The 19,712-nt window shown below is 35.7% G+C and overlaps 3 protein-coding genes and 1 long non-coding RNA gene across 8 annotated transcripts; 2 read left to right on the top strand and 2 right to left on the bottom strand.

Moving 5' to 3' along the window:
- The first annotated feature begins 293 nt into the window (after positions 1-293).
- LOC21405808 (zinc finger CCCH domain-containing protein 1) lies at positions 294-9,872 on the top strand. 4 transcript variants are annotated; one of them, XM_024169929.1, is made up of 5 exons: positions 294-643; positions 3,165-3,238; positions 8,284-8,418; positions 8,547-9,379; positions 9,467-9,872. In XM_024169929.1, exons 3-5 carry the CDS (start codon positions 8,382-8,384, stop codon positions 9,569-9,571), a joined length of 975 nt encoding a protein of 324 aa, XP_024025697.1. In that variant the 5' UTR covers positions 294-643; positions 3,165-3,238; positions 8,284-8,381; the 3' UTR covers positions 9,572-9,872. The 4 variants fall into 4 exon arrangements, with proteins under 4 accessions (XP_024025697.1, XP_024025698.1, XP_010103154.1 ...); XM_024169930.1 differs by lacking the exon at positions 3,165-3,238 and adding an exon at positions 2,313-2,400; XM_010104852.2 differs by lacking the exon at positions 3,165-3,238.
- LOC112092838 lies at positions 2,652-3,745 on the bottom strand. Its single transcript, XM_024169949.1, has 4 exons — positions 3,535-3,745; positions 3,389-3,486; positions 2,892-3,306; positions 2,652-2,782 (listed from the first exon to the last, which is right to left on the bottom strand). Exons 1-4 carry the CDS (start codon positions 3,743-3,745, stop codon positions 2,652-2,654), a joined length of 855 nt encoding a protein of 284 aa, XP_024025717.1.
- Positions 9,873-11,672: 1,800 nt separating the features above from the next.
- On the top strand, positions 11,673-15,959 carry LOC21405807. Of its 2 annotated transcripts, none has more exons than XM_010104851.2 (5): positions 11,673-12,160; positions 12,595-12,750; positions 13,851-13,946; positions 14,708-14,828; positions 15,584-15,959. In XM_010104851.2, the coding sequence occupies exons 1-5, from the start codon at positions 11,849-11,851 to the stop codon at positions 15,751-15,753; spliced, it is 855 nt and encodes a 284-aa protein (XP_010103153.1). In that variant the 5' UTR covers positions 11,673-11,848; the 3' UTR covers positions 15,754-15,959. The 2 variants fall into 2 exon arrangements, with proteins under 2 accessions (XP_010103153.1, XP_024025707.1); XM_024169939.1 differs by lacking the exon at positions 15,584-15,959 and adding an exon at positions 14,923-14,975.
- LOC112092833 lies at positions 15,265-17,638 on the bottom strand. Its single transcript, XR_002902778.1, has 3 exons — positions 17,479-17,638; positions 17,311-17,383; positions 15,265-15,516 (listed from the first exon to the last, which is right to left on the bottom strand). It is a non-coding gene; the product is annotated as an uncharacterized LOC112092833 (long non-coding RNA).
- Between the last annotated feature and the right edge of the window lie 2,074 nt (positions 17,639-19,712).

Genomic DNA, 19,712 nt, shown 5'->3' with positions numbered 1-19,712 from the left:
ATTGAGGTTTTATTTATCTCTTCACTGTGAAGACATAAAAAAAATCATCTCAATCATAATTTAGGGCTAACAATTTAGATAACGACACGACGATTCGACTCAAAACTTATACGAAAGTAATGAATTTAAGTTTATCATAAATATTCAGATTAAAATTAAATCAAATCTATGAAATACGATTAAATATTGACCTATCATTTTAAGTTGACTTATCAACCTGTAATTAACCCACTATAATTCATTTATTAAACATATCGGTCACACAAATACACAACTCATTTGTTACCCGTTTGTTACCTATTAAATATATTATTTCTGCCTCCGCCCTCTCTCAGGCTCTCAGAAAGGGTTTCAACTTTTCTTCTCTCCTTTTTTCGATCCAGACTCTCCGCTCTCCACTGTCCACCGTCGCTTCTCTCAGTCCACCGCCGGTTCTCGCTTCTTCTTCTTCTTCTTCTTTCCTCTCCACTCTCCACCCCCGTTAAGATACAGACCCACAGCCGCTTCTCGCTTCTTCTTCTTCTTCTTCTTCTTCTTTCCTCTCCGCCCTATTCTCTCTGGACTCTCCACTCTCTCCGTCAGATTCGGCCTTGGGGAAGTCTTGTTCTTCACATTCTTCTTCAAATTCGGCCTTCGGGAACAGGTATTTCTATTTCCCCTGTCCATTTTTTTGTTTTTGTTTTGTTGATTTGATCTATGTTTGTTTTGATGTTTGTGCTTAGACTCCATTGATGCTATGTTTGTTTTGATTTGATCTTCGGTTCGGTTCCTTTTTTTTATCACGTTTATTATTGACGTTCTTCTACCAATGGAATTTTGTTTATATTAATCGGTTCACTTTGATATTAATGTTTCTTGAGAGGCTGGCTGGAATCTTGTATAAGAATTTGAATTCTTCGTTAACTCTTCTTGGAACTGAAATTGAAGTTGCAATGGGAATAAGAAAGTTAACTTAAAGCTATCTTCTTTTAGGTCTGATGCTAGTATCAAATTGGTTTCTAGTCATTATTTTCAAATAATGCGAGCCTGGAACTAATGAACATGATAATTAGTAATTTGATATAGAAACATGGCGTGAAAGCTATAACAGAGAATTCATCAAGAATATAACTCGTCTCTACTATGTGTCATTATGGATGAACAAGTGATAAAGAGTGAGTACAATTTTTTGAACTGAATATGGTTTGCTTATGATTTACTGATTTTACCATTATAATTCCCTTCATATGATATAAATGTGTTTTTATTCATCATTTTTTTTTAAATTTATAAATAAAAGTTTATTATGTCCAATTGACGCACACTTTTTGCAAGGACATGCCAAGTTTTGTTAAAATTTTGTCAAGTTCGTTAATGTAGGGGTTCGGTTCACTCTTTTTTTTTTCCTTCCACTGTTCAAGGCTCACATTGTTCTAAATAAGATTGTTGACTTATTTGAAGTTATTGTTGGTGCTAAAATTGATTGGATATAGTTATATATCTCGTAAGAAAGGGCTTCTGCAAGTGAGCTTTAGTGTGCTAGCCTTCGAAGGAAAATCTCCGATTAGGCACCTATATTGGTTTATAGAAGCTCCTCACAAAACACCCTCTTGGAACTAGCTCATTAAATGAAATCTGGCATAGGATGATGAAGATGTTAATAACAAGGAAGTCAAGAAAGCTAACTATTTCTTACCTTTAAACTTGCAACACTCGATAGGACTTTACATCCCAATGCACCACCATATATAGAAGCAACATGAATTGAACCGAGTATCAATGAAAGCAAAGGGCATATAATTGCTTGAATTATTTGTCTGAAATCGTAGCTGCCTCCTACTCGATGTTAAAGCTGAAGGTCTTATCCATCCTTTATCTCCTTCTCCACCCGATTCTGAAGGAAGTATTCGTAATTGCTTGAACCATTGCTCTTTCTAACCGCTAAACTAATTTATGAGCAACCACCTCAAGAGTATAAACTATAGCCCTTGTGTATGCACTCAATTAAAAGTTCTTATCCTTTATCTTAGCTCTTACTAAGCTATGCGTGCATCGACTTTGCTCCTTGTTCTCCCCTTTCACAAGATTCCGTTGCATAGAAAACTTGGACAAGACTAAATATAGCCCACAGGTAGTCATTTTCATAGACATCTTATATTGGTTTAGGTTTGTTTATGCGACTTCCGTCCACAAATAAATTGAAACTTATTTTGTTAAAACAAGAGCACACACAAATTACAATCTGCTTCATTTTCTTGCAAAAGAAAACTGTAATTCATTCTTTCGTGATTTTGAACTAAACTTGTATGTACATATATTTTTTTTCCGTGTAGATTTCAATGAAGAGGTGGAGAATCTCACACAAGATATCCAAGGTTTTAAAAGGCGGAATCGGGCCTCGAGGCGTTTGGCCTTTATGAGGTGAGGCGTAAGCCTCAAGGCGCTTTGAGGCGTAAGCCTCAAAAAATGCCTATAAAAAATTTAGGAAAAAAAATAATACTAACAAAAACTAAATCCACACTAATAATCATTAAAAATAAAAAATTTAACCAAACATCTACATAAAGAGAAGTCTATTTCACTACTAGAAGTGTAAAAAAGACTAAATAATTATCAAATCCTAATATCATAAGGTTAATAATGCACTTCTAAAAACCTAATCTCCCAACTCATCAATCATCATCACTACTAAGAGAAGCATCAGCCAATTTAAATCTCTCATTGTCCATGAATTCTTGACTGTCAGTGTCAGAATCACAGTCTATCCACTCTTCTTCTTCATCCTCTTGCACGGTCTCCTTGCCTCTATCACGTAATAATGAAAAATTAAACTTAAGTTACTATCTCTAATATGTAATTAGAGTAAATAATAGAGAAGGCAACTAATTCATAAGGCATATCAAGCCACTAACATGTCCTCTTCTTTTTAGAGCCTTTTCGAGCTCTAGTACTAGTACTAGTACCTTCTCCATCCTCGAAAAGATCAATGTCAAGATTGTCAATTGCTTCCTCCATTTGAATTTCACCTTTATTTTCATTTCCAGCTATCCATTCATCATTAGATGGCAACTCATCAATGATTAAAGGATCCTCATCTGGCTGAAGTGCCTTTTTTTTTTTCAAATGTTGATCTTTTAGCTTCTTGTTGAACATAATGTAGACCAAGGAATTTATCTTTTGTGCAGGCAAGCGATTTTTTCTCTTGGTATGAACTTGATTGTGGGTACTCCAATTGCGTTCACACCCCGAATATGAACAAGTGAGACTCAAAACTCTAACTGCAAAGCTAGCCAACTCTGGCATCTCCAAATTGGGACCACCAATCATCTGAATTTAAAATTGAGATGAAAATAATTAGCTAAACAATCTAAATTGTTTTATTAGCCAAAATTAATAAGATAGTTTCTACTTTACTAGGATCGCGTTTCATGTATGATGCTTGAGCTTGACGAAAGCCAAAAAACCCTTTCTTCTGTCGAAATTCATCTAGTTGGAGGTCGGCCTTCTCTAGATCATTTGGATCCTTAAACATTCTATTCATGTAATGCTACAAACCAAGCTTGATCTTAGGATAGTTGGAAGGATTATCGGAGTATTGAATCCTTGGATTCAAGTAGTATGCCGCGGCATGTAAATGTTGATATAACTGAAAATCCCACTTTTCATCAATGATCTCCCAAATCTCCTTGTAGTATTTCTCTTCACCTTCTAAGTTTTTAGCAATTTGCTCTTTTGCCTTGTCCATAGCCTCATATATAAATCCCATGGCGGGCGTGTTTTCAGAGTCGACTAATCTCAACGGGCCCGTTCACTTCGTTGATTCGAGTTGAGATGTGATTTTGTGTGAGAGTTTTTTACTGTAGCAAAAAAGTAAGATGTGATTGTTTTTGAGAGCTTTTTACTGTAGCAAAACTCAAATTCTAAACTCGAATCGGCGAAATGAACGGGGCCAACATCCTCACTATGGATTGTGTAGACTTAAGAACATACCCAACAACATCCCAAAATTGATTATTCTTTATGACTATCTTTTTCATTTCTTTCCCATCCGGTTTCTTTGCATATGAACTATTGTTCCATTCCTCCGATACAAACATAGATTGTAGAGGCTGCATTAGTCTATAGATGCACTCTAAAGTAAGATAAGCAGTAGCAAATCTTGTTGCAGCAGGTCGAACAATATCCCTTTTGGTGAACTTTCTCATCAATGACAGCACCCAAGGGTGATTATTCACATAATTGCTTATTTTTTCACTTTCACCAAAGTCCTTTTATGTTGTGGCAATTCTCCTAGTTTCTCAAGGATCAAATCAATGCAATGAGCAGCACAAGGAATCCAAAATAAGTGTTTTCTTTTCTCTATTAGTTTTGCTCCAGCAGCCTTATAAGGACTTGCGTTGTCAGTCACAACTTGAACAACAAGATCTTCCCTAACTTCTTCAACAATCTCGTCAAGCATCTTAAACAATAAATTTGCATCTTTCTTTTTATCAGAGGCATCAACAGATCTCAAGAAAATAGTTCCATGAGGATTGTTGACTAAAAAGTTGATCAAACCTTGATTTCTAGCATCCGACCTGCCATCAAATAAAATAGATACTCATGTTTGCTTCCAAGTCATTTTAACCTCATCCACAAATTTTTCAGTAGTAAGTACTCCCTCTTTCAAAATTCATGTTCTAAGCTCATGCGTACTTGGGGGTACAAGACTTCTACCATAGTTGTCAATTGATCTACACATTAAAATAGGAAGGGCTTCTAGCAATTTTGAAAGCAAGTGTATTTTCATAAAAGAACCCCAATGTCGAGACATACTTGAGAACGGGCCTCTTTCTCACATGATGTTGTTCTAAGGGAAGGTCTTTCCTTTGCTTCCTTGTCATCCATTGTTCAAAAGCCTGTCCATGGGACCTCTAACTCCTCTATCACTAAACACTTGCGGTGGTTGACAAGAGTCGACAAATCTATCACCAAAATAAGAGCCAACATGCACCATTTCTTCAAAATTCTGATGCGCTGACTGTTTTTTAGTAGCCCACTTGTTCATATAGTCATTAATTTCTTTCTTCAAATCGTCAGGAACCTTAGGACAAGGCTTTACATTTTTATGAGTCCAAGCAAGGTGCTCTTTCATTCTCTTAACACCTTCTTTAATAATTTGATTGCAAAACACACATTGGAGGTAAACATAAGTTCTTTTTTCATTTTCCGTTGTAATTTCTTTTTCATATTTCCAAGCCGGGTCCCGTCTCCCACTATAACTACTGCTAGCATTTTTGTGGAGGTCTCATCCTAACTTGAACAAAAAAATTGATGTCAAGTCACGGTGCATTTTGTGGAGGTCTCATACTCTCATCCTAACTTAAACACAATCAGTTCGTATCAATACTCAAATCCTATTATTCACGGTGCATTTTACAAAAAATGGACGTCAAGTCAAGAGAAGAGAGATACCTCACTTGAAGAGTCGGCAAGTGGCCGGTTTGCTTTTGGTTGATGTAGCAGCCAATTGAGGAACACGGGAAGGAGACTGTTTGCCCGTGCGAGGAAGAAGAAGAAGAAGGAGGAGGATGAGGAGAGACGGCTGTGCAAGTGGCTGGTCTACCTCTGGTTGATGCAGCAGCCAGCAAAGAAACACGTGAAGGAGAGTGTTTGCCCGTGCGAGGGAGGAAGAGAGATGACTGTGCAAGTGGATGGCTGCTTCTTTTTGTTATTAGAGTTTTTTCTTAGTCATTAAGGGCCTAGGAATTTTGGGCTTTTTAAACCTTTTGGGCTAGCATGTTAAAATAACCCACCAGAAGACCCTTTACAGAGAGGCGGACGCCTCACTAACCGCCTGAGGCACCGCTCAAAGGCGTGTGCCTCAAGTGGCTGAGGCGCACGCCTCAACACCTACCCTGTAAGGCGTAGGAGTTGAGGCGCTTTTACAGCGCCTCGCCACGAGTCACGCCTTAAGGTGTGCGCCTCTGGCGCTTTTTAAAACCATGAAGGTATCTTCAACTTTTCATTGAAAGTTGAAGAACCTTTCTCATAGGGATCAACTTCTGCTATACTTGATGATGTGACTCCCCCCCACTGCAGCAAATTATTTAACTGTTTAATTATTAATCATGTATGTTTGCTTTTTAATTTGTGAGAGAGTTTTATGTGTTTGTTTTAATTTTGAACTTAGATTATTTAATGTCTCTTCAACATGTTAAATAGGTTGAGAAACAAATCTTTACGTACAAACAGGTTGAGAAACATATTTTACCACCCATTTTAAAAACATGTTCAAAAGTAGGTTCAGAAATAAGTTAACATGACCCATTTATCACCCATTTTATAAATAGGTTCAAAAATACGTTAACACGACCCATTTATCACCCATTTTTTAAACTGGTTGGCAGGTAATCAACGGGTTGACACGACATGTTTACGACCTGTTTAATAAACGGTTAGTCGTGTTGTGTTGTGTCAACCCGCTAATATATAGGTCATGTTTGGGTTTTGTATTTCGACACGAATAATAAACGGGTCGTGTTCGTGTCAGGCCTAACCGTGTCAACTGAAGGGGTCAACACGACACGAATACGACCTGCCAACACGAATTGCCACTCGTCACCGACTTCAAAAAAATTGATTTTTCGAAAATCTTCGAAATAAATAAAAAGAAAAAAGCACGGGGTTGTATCCCAAAAATTTATTCTGAATTTTGAAAAAGAAATAAAAAAATCTAAATCTAGCCTTCCAAGGAGAAAATCAAACGAGAGTAATTCGTTCTGAATTTGGGGATTTTCTTTGAAACTTGCCCTAATGTCGTCGCCCATCGCTCTTTACCCAGAACTAGGTACCTCTCAGCTATGGATTACGCGTTTTGCTCTTTTTCTCAATTTAATCTTTACTTTCTTAGTTCAAGTTTTCTTTCTTTGTTAAGATTTCTTGTGTTTTGTTTCTGCCATTATTCTGAAAGTTTGATTTTTTTTTTATTATAAACTTTTTTTTTGTTCTTATTGTTTGATTGCTAATTGTCAGAAGCTATTATATGTTAGATGTTTCATTGGATTGTTCTTTTTCTTTTTTTTTTTAAAGTAAATTTTGACATAGGGTAGAATTAATTATTTTTTAATAGATACTTGAGTGTAAAAAAAAAAAAAAAAAAAAAAAAAACCTTAGAGCTGGGGTGTGTATTGATTTTGGGCATAGTTTTGGCTTCGACGTTTGTTTAATGAATGATCTCTTCAATAAACACACATTTCGGGGTTCAGGATAAGGTTAAACAACATGTTAATGAATCAATTATGATTAATTGGATCAGTTCACATGGCCTATATTTTACATACAATCTCCAAATTCATGTGAAGAAAAGAAAAAAAGGAAAATCATATTGTTTTACCTAAGAAGCAAGAACCAAAAAGAAAAATTTCATCCATCAGTGTCTCCTTAGAATTTTTAGACATTGCACTGACCTTAAATAGGTTTTGCAGAATAAAATAATTAATAAGAATTAGTTAGAAAATTGTCTCATAAAACATAATTTGTATGACAATGTTAGTCTATCTGATCAACACAAAGAAGACAAAACCAAGAAAGGGCAAAGCCTAAGACGTGGAATATAGATAAAATGAAGATAATCCAATTGCCGTTACGAAATCTCAGCTTATGGACAGTCTCTTTTAAATGGTTTCACTTTGTTAAACCTGGTCTTTTTTTCTGGCTACTTACGTTAACGCATGTAGATTAGACCGAGCCAAAAAGAAAAAGAGCTATAAAGAACTTCTTGCCGGTGATAAGTAGAATAAAATCTTAAAAGTAAAAACTCATGTTTTCTTTTCAAAAGGGTAATATTGCTCAAACAGTAAAGTGCATCATACATCATCAACAACATTAAGACAAGAAGTTAAACACATTCTGCAAGAACTATATAGTCAACTAACTACTAACTAGTAACTATATGATTCTATTAATATCTCACAAATTCTGAAATTGCTTCTTGCTGCAGTTTCTAGAAAGCTTCATTTGCACTATTTAGCCTCATCCACGCTCATTCTAATGCCATCAAGTATTTTTCTTGTGGATTAACATTTACGCCTAGTTATGTTTGTCCTTTTTGTTTCCTTTTTGATATATGAATTAATTGGCATTAGTTTTTGGTTGTTTTAATCGAATAGAATGAATAGAAATTGGATGTCATCTGATAGAAGAACACGAGAGTATGAAATTGGCGTAGAAAGTTTCTTGCGATTTGCATTAGATCATATCTGTATTGTAGGACTTATTTTCTGTTACTCAATTCCGGATTCTTATTATTTCTGCTGTTTCCAGATTCGAAGCAATAGTTTCAGGCAAACAAATCAAGGTTCCAAGTCCATTGAAATTAACTTATCCAAATTGGGAAACTTTTGTTTTATTATTCTGTCTCTATGGCAGATTCTGATGAAAAGCCGCAGACTGAACAAGGTATCCACTGCTTTTTCCTTCATATTTTGTGTTTTTATTGTATTGCCTTATGTTTCTGTTATACTTATACGCCGTATTTGTTGCATTTCTCTGTTACTCCAGTATTTATTTGTCTTCTTAATTTTCAGTATGCAACTTCTTCCGGAAGCCTTCAAAGAATAAAAACATTAGGAAACGAACAGTTACGGAAGATGATGATGAAGAATCAAAAACCGAGAGCACAGTCTTGCACAGCCAGAAAAAAGCCCCAAAGCCCGATAATAAACTTTATTTTTCTACTGGGCCTTCTAAGAACTCTGCATCCGCCGAATCAAATGCCGCATCCGAGACTCCTGTCTTTCAGTTTGAATCTTCCAAGGAAATCCAGGTCCAACATGATAGTAGAGCAACGGCGACTCTAGAAACTGAGACAGAATTCTCTAAAGACGCGCGAGCAATTCGTGAGAGAGTTCTCAAGAATGCAGATGCGGCATTGAAGGGAAAAGGCAAGAACACAGGTGATGAAAAATTGTACACGGGGATCCATGGATACACTGATTATAAGGCTGGATTCCGAAGAGAGCAAACGGTTGCCAGTGAGAAAGCTGGAGGGTCTCATGGCCCTCTCAGGGCTTCTGCTCACATTAGAGCTACAACAAGATTTGATTATCAGCCAGACATATGCAAGGATTACAAAGAAACTGGTTATTGTGGATATGGAGATTCCTGCAAGTTTATGCACGATCGAGGGGATTACAAGTCTGGGTGGCAGTTGGAGAAGGAATGGGAAGAGGCAGAGAAAGTTAGAAAGAGAAATTTAGCTTTAGGAGGAGCTGATTCGGATGAGGGTGGTGCAGACCAGAATGATGATGATGACGATGACGATGCATTGCCCTTTGCGTGTTTCATTTGTCGCCAGCCGTTTGTGGATCCTGTTGTGACAAAATGCAAGCACTACTTCTGCGAGCATTGTGCGTTAAAGGTAGCCCGTCTATACAAAGGCTACTTGTGATTTTTGTATGCCTTATTTATGTTGTGTTATCTAATCTTCTTTGGTTTTAACTGGCAGCATCATTCAAAGAACAAGAAGTGCTTCGTCTGCAACACGCCTACCCTTGGAATTTTTAATACAGCCCATGAAATCCGCAAAAAGATGGCTGAAGACCGTAGATAATGGCTGCTCCTCATCTCATTAGTATTTGTTCTATGTATTCATGGAGGCATTTTTGCTCTCTTGTTCGTTGGTGAGTATTGAAAAGGATAATCATAATGTAGTGGATGAAAACTTGTAAAAAGGTGCCATTAGAAGAGAAAGATGAGCCTTAACTTTGGTTTAGATTGCTGGATAATGGAAAGTTGATATTGGGAACTATTTTCCTTATGACGGTACCCCATGTTTGTACCTTGCTTTCTTTCATTGTTCATGAAATAAGATCTGAATATTATCCTACACTTTTGCGCCCCTACTTGAAGAATCGCAGCTCTTTTCCTGCATTGATTATTTCTAGGTTGCCTGTCATCCAATAAAAACCTAAAATTCATAATAATAAACTAAACTCTCCAACGCGATTAGTGACAGGACGCCTTTTGACAAGCATAATAGATAAGAACACATTCCAACTAATTCTGAGAAAAAAATAAATTTGAATGAGATTAGAACTAGTAACCAATACTGCCATTGAAGTATTGAAAAAGCTCGTATAAGCAAAAAAATCTCAAATATCCCTTGTCATTAGACATATAATCACTATAAATAAGAATTAAAATTTCAACAGTAGTAATTAATATTAACATAATAGAAATAAGCGGGTCAATCAAATAGCTAAATTTTAAAGAAAAGTCATTATTTATAGTTCAAAACCAGATAGATAGGAGAGTTATTTACTTGTTGAATAGCCAGAAGTTGAAAAAAGTATAATTATACTTAACAATAAAATAATTGAAAAAACTCACTACGGCGAACATTTTTTTGTTAACGTTGGAAAAAGTAGAAGTCCTACTCCTATTAATATAGGAACAGGAATTAAGATGAAAGTTATAACGAAATATTGATATATATATTCCATAAAAATAAATATCTGAATTTACTGCAAACTTTTGGTTGAAACTTTGGACTTCATGCTAGTCTAGGTCTAGAATAAGAAATGAAGAAATTATTCAATGAATCTGGTGTATCATGTCAGTTTATTATAACACAGGGTATTAAAATAATTTTATCTCTTATTTAATTTGCTAAACACCTGCTATCCCCTCAAAAAAAAAAAAAAAAGACGCTTGCTAAGTAATTATTTATTTTTCCGTATAAAACCAAATTTACCGTTAGAAATGTTGTTAATTGTGCAATATTTGAAGGGTAGAATTATTATTTAATAACAAATTGACGAAACTTTTTGTTACGATATTAGGGGAATTTCAAGTATTACAGAAAATTCTATTGGTGAAATTATATATTTATGATAAAAGGTATTGGTGAAAAAATAGAAATTGAGGTGTAAGTCTTTTTAAAAAAAAAAAAAAATAGTTAATAGGCAAATTCATTAAGCTGATGAAGGAGCATTAGTTTAATTGTTTATTATTCTTATTTCGGAAGGGAAAAAAAAACACTGGAGTTGATGTCTAACCCGACTCAACACCGACGTGCGCGGTATTTGAACTGTGTTCTCCGCCCCTATCTGGGTCAAGTTTCAATCTCAATTTGGGTTCCCACAGGAAATAGGAGAAAGCGTTGGATTGAGGGGATACCGGTATGGTGTTTGCCAAAAGGACTCCTACGCTCAAATTAGTCCCGCTGATAGGGAGCAATACATGGAGTGATAGAAATTGGGTTAAGAAATTGTGCTTACCTCAATAAATAGTCACAAGGGTATTTATAGTTTGCTATTGAATACGGATAGGATTCACATGTACGGCTGTGTGGACATATCAGGCCGTGTGACGTGTCAAACATCAATGGTTCTTATACCACATTTATTCATAGGTGGAGATGATCTCAATTTTAGTGGGAGCCCACACGATATATTAAATTTGGGTGCCCTAGGGCGTTCGACCATGTAAGGTTTATGTTGGGTTGTTGAGGCGTGAAACGACACCCGGAGGTGATCCGAACAAGAACATAGGGCGCCTTGTTCTCCTCGATTGTGCGAGCAAATTGTCGGCTCAAGTCACAAGCCGATCAACCCACCAATAATGGGAAAGGCTTATGAAAATACCCATATGAGAGGACCTGAATTTTTCTTTTTTATTTCCCTGAAAATAGAAAAAGAAAATTTATCCCTTAAAAGGAAAAGGGAAAAACAAAAAGAAAAAAGAAAAAAGAAAAAAGAACATAGGAGGGAGAAGGATCGGATAATCAGAATACGACCAAGCTGGCATAGCCGCTCAGACTTCTAAGAAGATAAAATGGATAAATAATTAATCACAACCAAAAACGAAAAAAAAAAAAACAACAAAAATGGCGCTTGTTTCTTCTTCATCTCCATGTTCCTCTCATCCCTTTCCATCCTCAGACCGATGGAATTGCAGGCTTTCCTCCTCCTCCTCCTCTCCTCTCCACACTTCCATGGCCGCCTCTCGCCGCCTCCGGTGCCGGCCAATCGCCGCCTCGTCGCTCTGTACCGATAACCAGACGATTCCTCCTTCGTCCGCCATCGACCGCTCCGCCGTCTCCGTCGCCGAGGCCTTCTCCGAGGACCAGCTCTGGGCAGCCGCTTCTCTCCGCGTTCGCTCCTTCTACGAATTCAACCCTAGCAGTTATCGCATCGAAGTTAGTCTCTTTCTTGCCTGACTGTTTGTTTGTTTCCTGAGAAAATGAGGGACAACCGATCAACTTTTTTCGATTCACTGATTTCTCTCTCTGTCTTTCTTTCGTTCCCGAATGAAAAGATAAAGGAAAAGTTATTATTATTTGTAATTCTATCAATTATTCAATTTGAAAGCATTATAATATATTGTTGGCAAGATCAATTCTATGGTATGGATAATTAATTTTGTTTTCAATTGATAACCATAATTATATAGGCTAAAATCACGGGACTCCACAGAAAAGCTACATGCATATTACCCTTTGAAAAGAGAGGAAAAAAAAAAAAGATCACTACAATCTTAATCAATACTTTATCATGTGTGTTGCTTAGTTTTTTAACATTTGGGGAAAATTATTTGTACTGATGGTACTTTTTACTTGTCAAGTGTCATTAGGATCACAAAAAGTACTTGACAGAGCGCGAGTTTGAAGCACTAAAAGAGCGGATTGCTGGGAGGAGGGAAGAGTTTAGAAGAGTTTCTTGCATAAATGCTACTGTTCCGTTGTCGCAGATATCAAAACTTTCAGATGATTTATGTGCTTCATGTAAGGTTTGTTGCCTTTTTTCTTTGATGAGACAAAAAAGACATTCGATTTTTGGGTTATTACTTGTTTGGTTAGTTGTGCCCCTTTTATATGGAAGTAGAGATTTTGTTTCGATATGTTACTTATCCTTGCTTCATATGTGTTTAATTGCCAATTAATGCCTCATCCTGAAAAATGTTATTACGAATGGAATGAGTTGAAAAAGGTTCATGTGGCTTTGGTTAAGATAGTGTTTGGCAGGACAGCACGTTCATGGTTGAATGTATGCACAATCGCTATGATTTTACTATACGTCGTAATCAATATATGATTAATAAGAATTAATGGCTCTCAATCCTTTAAGGATCTTCTTTAAGTGTTTTTATATCCTAATCTCCTATCAATTCAGGAAAGTAGAAATGGAAAACACATACCAAGATCTTTTGCTTACAGATGTGAGTGAGATGGGTGGTATACACTTTGTGAAGTAATTGATTTGCTGGATTTGAGAGGAATTAGGATTGGATAGTAGTCTTTTATCTAACTTCCCACTTCGAGGCCTTTGATGCTCAACCTGCTATGCATTAATTTTTTAATTGTTTCACTATTTGGCTTTATATCTTTCCATAAACTTGGAGCTTCTACCGACTAGGCGACTACCTTTTTTCTATTTCCCTCAATGTTAGCATTCCATTTCTAAAGGAGTTACACACGGAGCATCATGAATGCTTCTCCTTGTTTTATATGCATGTTCTCTGTCATCCAAAATTGTCCTTCAACCTATTTATGGTATGAAAAAGAGAGACGTTTTTTTGATAAAAACTGAGGTTTTACTTCTTTATAAATCCGTGTGCAAATCTAGCTTATGCCTTTGATGTAAGCATATTTGCAGATTGCTTATTAGGCTTGGATTTATTTATTAGGGACTCAGATTTCTTTTAGTTTATATTCATTGTTTGTTAGATGATATTTATACTATCATAACGAATGACCAGTTGCTTAATCAGCTTAGTTTCTTATCTTAGTCAAAATAAGTTACCATTCTAGGCAAACGGAAACATGGACAATTGTTTTGTTTGCTGTTACATTGAGTGCGTCAACCAACTGTTTTATGTATATGTTGCAGTTTTCTTCCAATGGAGAAGATCGAGTGGTAGTTGGGACCCTTGATCTTAACCAATGCATAAGGCTTCCAGATGAGATAGTTGGAAAGAAACCACAGGTATTTGATCAAATGTTAATTCATAAATTACGAATTTTGGATGTGTTAATATGCTTTTGCTGCTTAAAGATATTTTCGAGAAATTAATATGGCTAACAGAAATAGAAGCGCATAGTTAAGAGAAGTCATTGTAGCTAAGGATATTAAATTCTACCTGAAATTATTTGGAGATAAGTTGCATAACTTTGTTGCTTATTGTTGAATGTACATTTCATAGGTCTGGTTTATTATCGACTGCACCATCGACTGCTCTAGTGTTTTATAAGGTGATAATGTGAATATTATGTCAACGGGATGGTTCTCAAGTGGGACTTATCATTTCTAAATCTTTGTCCTCTTTTTATCCTATACAAAATCATGCTGCTATCTGCATGTCGAATACTTATCTTGGGTTTTCAATTTGTCAAACACAATTGATGGAGTCTGGTCCCTTTTCAGTCTTTATGTAGATTTTGAATTAAATGTGGGATATACATCTGTTATTTGAGAAAATCTGATGTATATAGACGAATATTCACAGATAACACCATAATTTAATTGCCGCTTTACTGTTGAATCTAACGAAGGGTAGAAATGACTTTACATGAGATGTGTAGGCTTTATATCCAATGATTGTTTCACTTGTCCTAGCAAACAATTTTCAACTTAACTATTCTGTAGTATATGTTTGTTTCCTTTATGCCTTGTTATTTCTTGCTACTTAAAATGATACAAAATGTAAACGAAAAACGGTAGAATGTCTAAGGTCCTTGTTTCAACAGGGTATTGGAGCTGATTTTGCAAGAGCGTATCTGAGCAATGTGTGTGTGGCGGCAGAATTGCATAGACATGGGTTAGGTTATGCAGTTATTGCAAAGTCAAAGTTAGTTGCTCAAGAATGGGGTAAGGAATAAGGATTCTGATGTTCCTCTACTTCACATATGTTGACCATGAATTTCATTGTTTTTCTTTTCCCCATTTTCTTCTTCTTCCCCAGAAAACATCTAAAAGCAGCATTTGGTTTATCTTCTTCTTCAAACAGGCACATCATCATATTCTCATGAAACCTTGATACATCCGTGGTTCTCATTTATGATATATGTATATATATGTATATATTTAATTCTTTATTTTATCGCTATATGCTTTGTCATCTATTTTTGTTAGGATGAGATCTTGGTTGAATTGACAACTCTGTTTTTCTTGCTCTCTGATACACTTCATTTCTTCTATGCGAATTTTAGGGCTAATTTAGTTCACTGATTCGAGTTAAGATGTGATTTTATGTGAGCTTTTTACTATAGCAAAAAGTTAAATGTGATTGTTTCTAAGGGCTTTAGATTGTAGCAAAACTCAAATCGGTAAAATTAACGGGGCCTTAATTGTTGAGATAAAAAATGCTTGGGAGCATCACTAGTGTTAAGCGCCACCGTTAATAGAAGATGTGCATCACTTGTCCACCCCATTCTCCGGGACCCACTTCCTATTAGTGGGAGTGGGTGCTATGTGGTGCTCCACTGGTACCCTATAGTTCTTGTTAAAATAGGTGACACTTGCCGTCTTGCCCCGTACATTTCTTCGCATGAATTCTCTGAAAATAAAAGGAGATGGGCATAAGCTTGTGCGTTATTTCAACTGGGTTGTGAAATGTGTTACAGGTATATCTGATCTATACGTACATGTAGCCGTTGACAATGAACCAGCTAAAAAGTTGTACCTAAAGAGTGGTTTTGTCTATGAAAGTGATGAACCTGCATGGCAAGCCAGGTTTCTAGATCGACCACGGAGGATTCTTTTATGGACTGGTCTACCTGGTGTGCAACTATGAGATATCAAGTTATTCTGCTATAGTAAATAATTTGCCATGATTTGATTTAATTTAATTCAATCTCTGGTTTAATCTTGAAATTATTAACATATATGAAGACGTTCAGTTATAAATGTAAAGTAATGTGTTATAAGATTCGTACTGTAATTGGACGGGAAACAGTTTCTCATAGAAGAAAGACAAGGTAATAATACAATGCTTCACGTTAAGAGAATCCTCGTTATTTATTTGTTTATTTTTTTTGTTTTTTGGAAACTACAATTTCATTCTTCAGATCTTAACTATTGCTTTCAATGTTATTCCTTTGGTCGATTGCCCATGACCGATAAATAAGCGTCCCTAATAATTAGTAAACATGGTTCGATCTAGGTTGTTTTGTGCTTGACTTTAACTTTGATTCTGGGTTTCAAATTTCTTTATTGGGTCATTTCAATAGCGAGATGATATTTAGATACAGTATTAAAAAGTCTCTTTGTCATCTTTTTTACTCCAATGTAAAACCAAGATGTCAATTTGATGTATGCGGCAGTAGATTTCAGGAGAAGATGGTGTTTTTTTTTTTTTTTTTTGTCTTTAACTAAAAATTACAAAGTAAAATTTTGAAATTACCCCAGACACTACACTATCAATGACAACTAAACAAATTTTTGTGTCCGCGTCGACTTGAATTTTCGTGTCGTTTGAGTTGATCTATGTCACTAATTTAGTGAAATGTCACTTAGATTTGTTTAGTTATGATTAATTTAAACAATTTGAGTACTGATTTATTTACTTAGTCCATTTAATTGTATTATACATTATTAATATAGGTCACAAATTATAAAATTTTCAAGTATTCAAATTAAAAAAAATTGTTAAAAATATTTATCCATATTTGGATATATTTTAGATAAAAAAATTTAATAAATTGAGTTAATTTCGTGTTAATTGTGTCTTCGTGTTTCTGTCATGTCACATGTCGTTACTTATATTGCCACATTTTAAAATATTTTTATTTATGAATATTTCATCACTAGAAGTAAAACTTTATTGGAAAAAAACCTAGCGCGCGTTTGGAATCAGTTCCAAAATGATTTTATTTTCTGTATGAAAATGAAAATGAAAACGTTTTTAATCTCATACATGAATCGTTTCTGAAAATGCGTTTAGTAATTTTATTAAGAGATTATTTTCAGTATAAAAAAAAATTAAAACCCTGTTTGATTTAATATTTTTGAAAACATGTAATAGCAGTCGAACCTAAACAAATTTTGTTTAGCTTTTCCTTTCTCTTTGGTTCTTTTTCAATTGAACAAGGCATTATGATAAAACTATTTAATCAAGGCCTCAAGTCTTGGAACCTACCAGCTCTTACTATTTGGGTTATATTTCTTTTCTAATGTTAGTTAGATCCCTGAATGGTTTGTAATGTGATTCTTTCAATTTTTTTTCATACCTTACAAACACAACGACTGGAAATATACAAAACAGAAACAGTTAGCTAAAAACCAAATCAACCAGAGAATAAGCTAAACCACCTTCAAGAGTGAACCAAATCACCAGTATTGAAACTCATACCTCGGTTGATTTGGGAGGAGCCGCGGAGGTTCTTCGACAAGTGAACAAAAAAAAAAACTTCCAACACCTTTACCTTCCACAAATCAATTGTCAGATTAGTTTGAAGCCCTAACCAAAAACCCAAATAGGCTACAAGAGATATTTAGAAACAGAGCAAGTGAATCCTACCTTAGATTCCACAAATGTTGAGAAAGACCTTCAAATTTCCTTGAATCCTTCTAAACTTAGGAATACTAATGACATGTGAAGTGGAAACCCTCAGGTTGAGCTTCGATTTGAGTCTCTCAGGGAGAAAGGAGGCAAAAATCGTGGGAGTTAGAGAGAGAGAGGGGAGGAGAATGTGAGAGAGTGAGGGAGAGAGAGAGATAGCTGAAAGAAGAGAACGACAAGAGGGAGATCCGAGAACGGCGAGGAGGGAGATCCGAGAATGGTGAGAGGGATGGAGGTGAGCTGGAGAAAATGAAAACGGAAAAAATGAAAACGACTTTAATCCGTTTTCAGAAACAAATCAGATTTTGGGAAAAATACAAAAACGTTTTTGTTTTTTATTTTGGTAGGGTGCTTCCCTAAACACATTCTTCTTTTCGGTTTCAATTTTTTCTCCTTGAAAAACGTAAAAAACATTTTCAAAACTAGAAACAAATGCACTCTTAGAGCCCGTTTGGTTTATGGATTAGAATCATGAGATTAAAATTATTTTCGATTTGCGTGTGTTTTTTGTGAGAGAAAATACTGTAGCGAACCATGAACCATGATTCGAATCAGAGAACGAATCTTCCAACCAAACGGGCTCCTAGTGTGCCTTTTTCAATGATGGTTTCAATGGAATTTTTTGTTAAATGTCTTACATTTGATTTGTCACTCGAGTTCGTCATTAAGGTATACTGTTTGGCATGCATTGTGCTCGCGCTTATGGTTTTCCAACTGTGTTTAGAATCAAAAAATTTTTTTTCCTTGACAGATATAGTCACATTGTTTTTTTAAGGGAAAGTCTACGATAGGGTGAGCTAAATTACCCTACTAATAGAGTATTTTAGAGCCTGTTCAGTTCATTGATTCGAATTTTTAATTCGAGTTGAGATGTGACTTTATGTGAGAGCTTTTTACTGTAACAAAAAAGTTAAATGTGATTGTTTCTGAGAGCTTTTTACTATAGTAAAACTCGAATTTTAAACTCGAATCGGCGAAATGAACGGGGCCTAAAATATTTGCGATGATATTTTCTCGCCGCAAATATTTTAAAGTCGTCGCAACTAATGCTTTTTTCCCACGCCTACTTTATCGTCAAATAAGATTAAGTCCTCTCACATCTGGTTGCTTTTCATTAAAAAAAAAAAAATTTGTTTGCCCAAAATAAATCTCAACCGTTGATCTAATTAGACTTTTAGTCTTAGCCTTTGAATTTTAAACATGTTCAAACCTAACCCTAAATTAATTCAAAGCTTGTGGAGCTTCCATAGCAGCCGACCACTTTACCAGCGAAGCTCCCAACAATGGACTTCGGCCCCCGACGATGTAGTCTCCCACGCTTTCCCTTTTCCCCTCTCGTCGTTGCCACGGTCAGAGTTCCCTTCTCTTGCAGGAGGATTTTCCAGTGGAGTTGACCGACATAAGGCATGCGTTTTGATGTAGAGCTGATGATGAGAATTGACACCAGTGTTGATGGTGAAGATAAGGCGGATTGTGGTGGTAACCGAATCGAATTCGGATGCAGAAGCGTGGCGGGGAGGCGGATCGTGTATAACAAAAATTTCATAAAACTTTTGAGATACTCTATAGATTATATTAATTTATGTACGAATAAATTAATCACATTAATTTATATGTCAAGAACTCAATTATGAAAAATACCTGGAGGTCAACTCGGATGATAACTTGAGTTCTTTGACCACGAACAATCCTTGCTCCAATCTTTGTGTTTAGAAAACCAAAGTCTTCCACGTCAATTCATTGATTCCACGTAGACGTGTGTGTGGGCACACGTGAGACAAAACAGGTTTGAATAAACACTCGACTTTTTCACAAACACCAACGCATGCACGATGTGGAATTTTTTTTGGGAGAAAAAATTTTCCTTCCCTTTTCCTTTTTGAGAAATTTGGCCACTCTCCCTATTAGGGCAGAAAATGTGTTTCAAAAATTGTGTTCACAATTTTCTATCATTCTCATATTTAAAGAGTAGAAGTCAAACTTTAAAAAGGAATCAAATCTCTATCTCCTATTTGAATTTGGAACAAAAAAATCTCCTACACCTTATCCCTTAAGTGGCCGGCCACCCTAGGGTTTCCATCCTTTGTGTGTGGTGCAAATACTAGATAGGGAAGGAAGAGAAAATCATCCATTATCCTGCTGTCCAATTTTAATTCAAATTCAAATTCGAATTTAAGTCAAACTTAAATTAA

Source organism: Morus notabilis, unplaced genomic scaffold (assembly GCF_000414095.1).
Source record: "Morus notabilis unplaced genomic scaffold, ASM41409v2 Scaffold277, whole genome shotgun sequence".
Lineage (NCBI taxonomy): Eukaryota > Viridiplantae > Streptophyta > Magnoliopsida > Rosales > Moraceae > Morus > Morus notabilis.
Note: the sequence above shows the minus strand (reverse complement) of the source record. Positions and strands in the feature narration are given on the sequence as shown.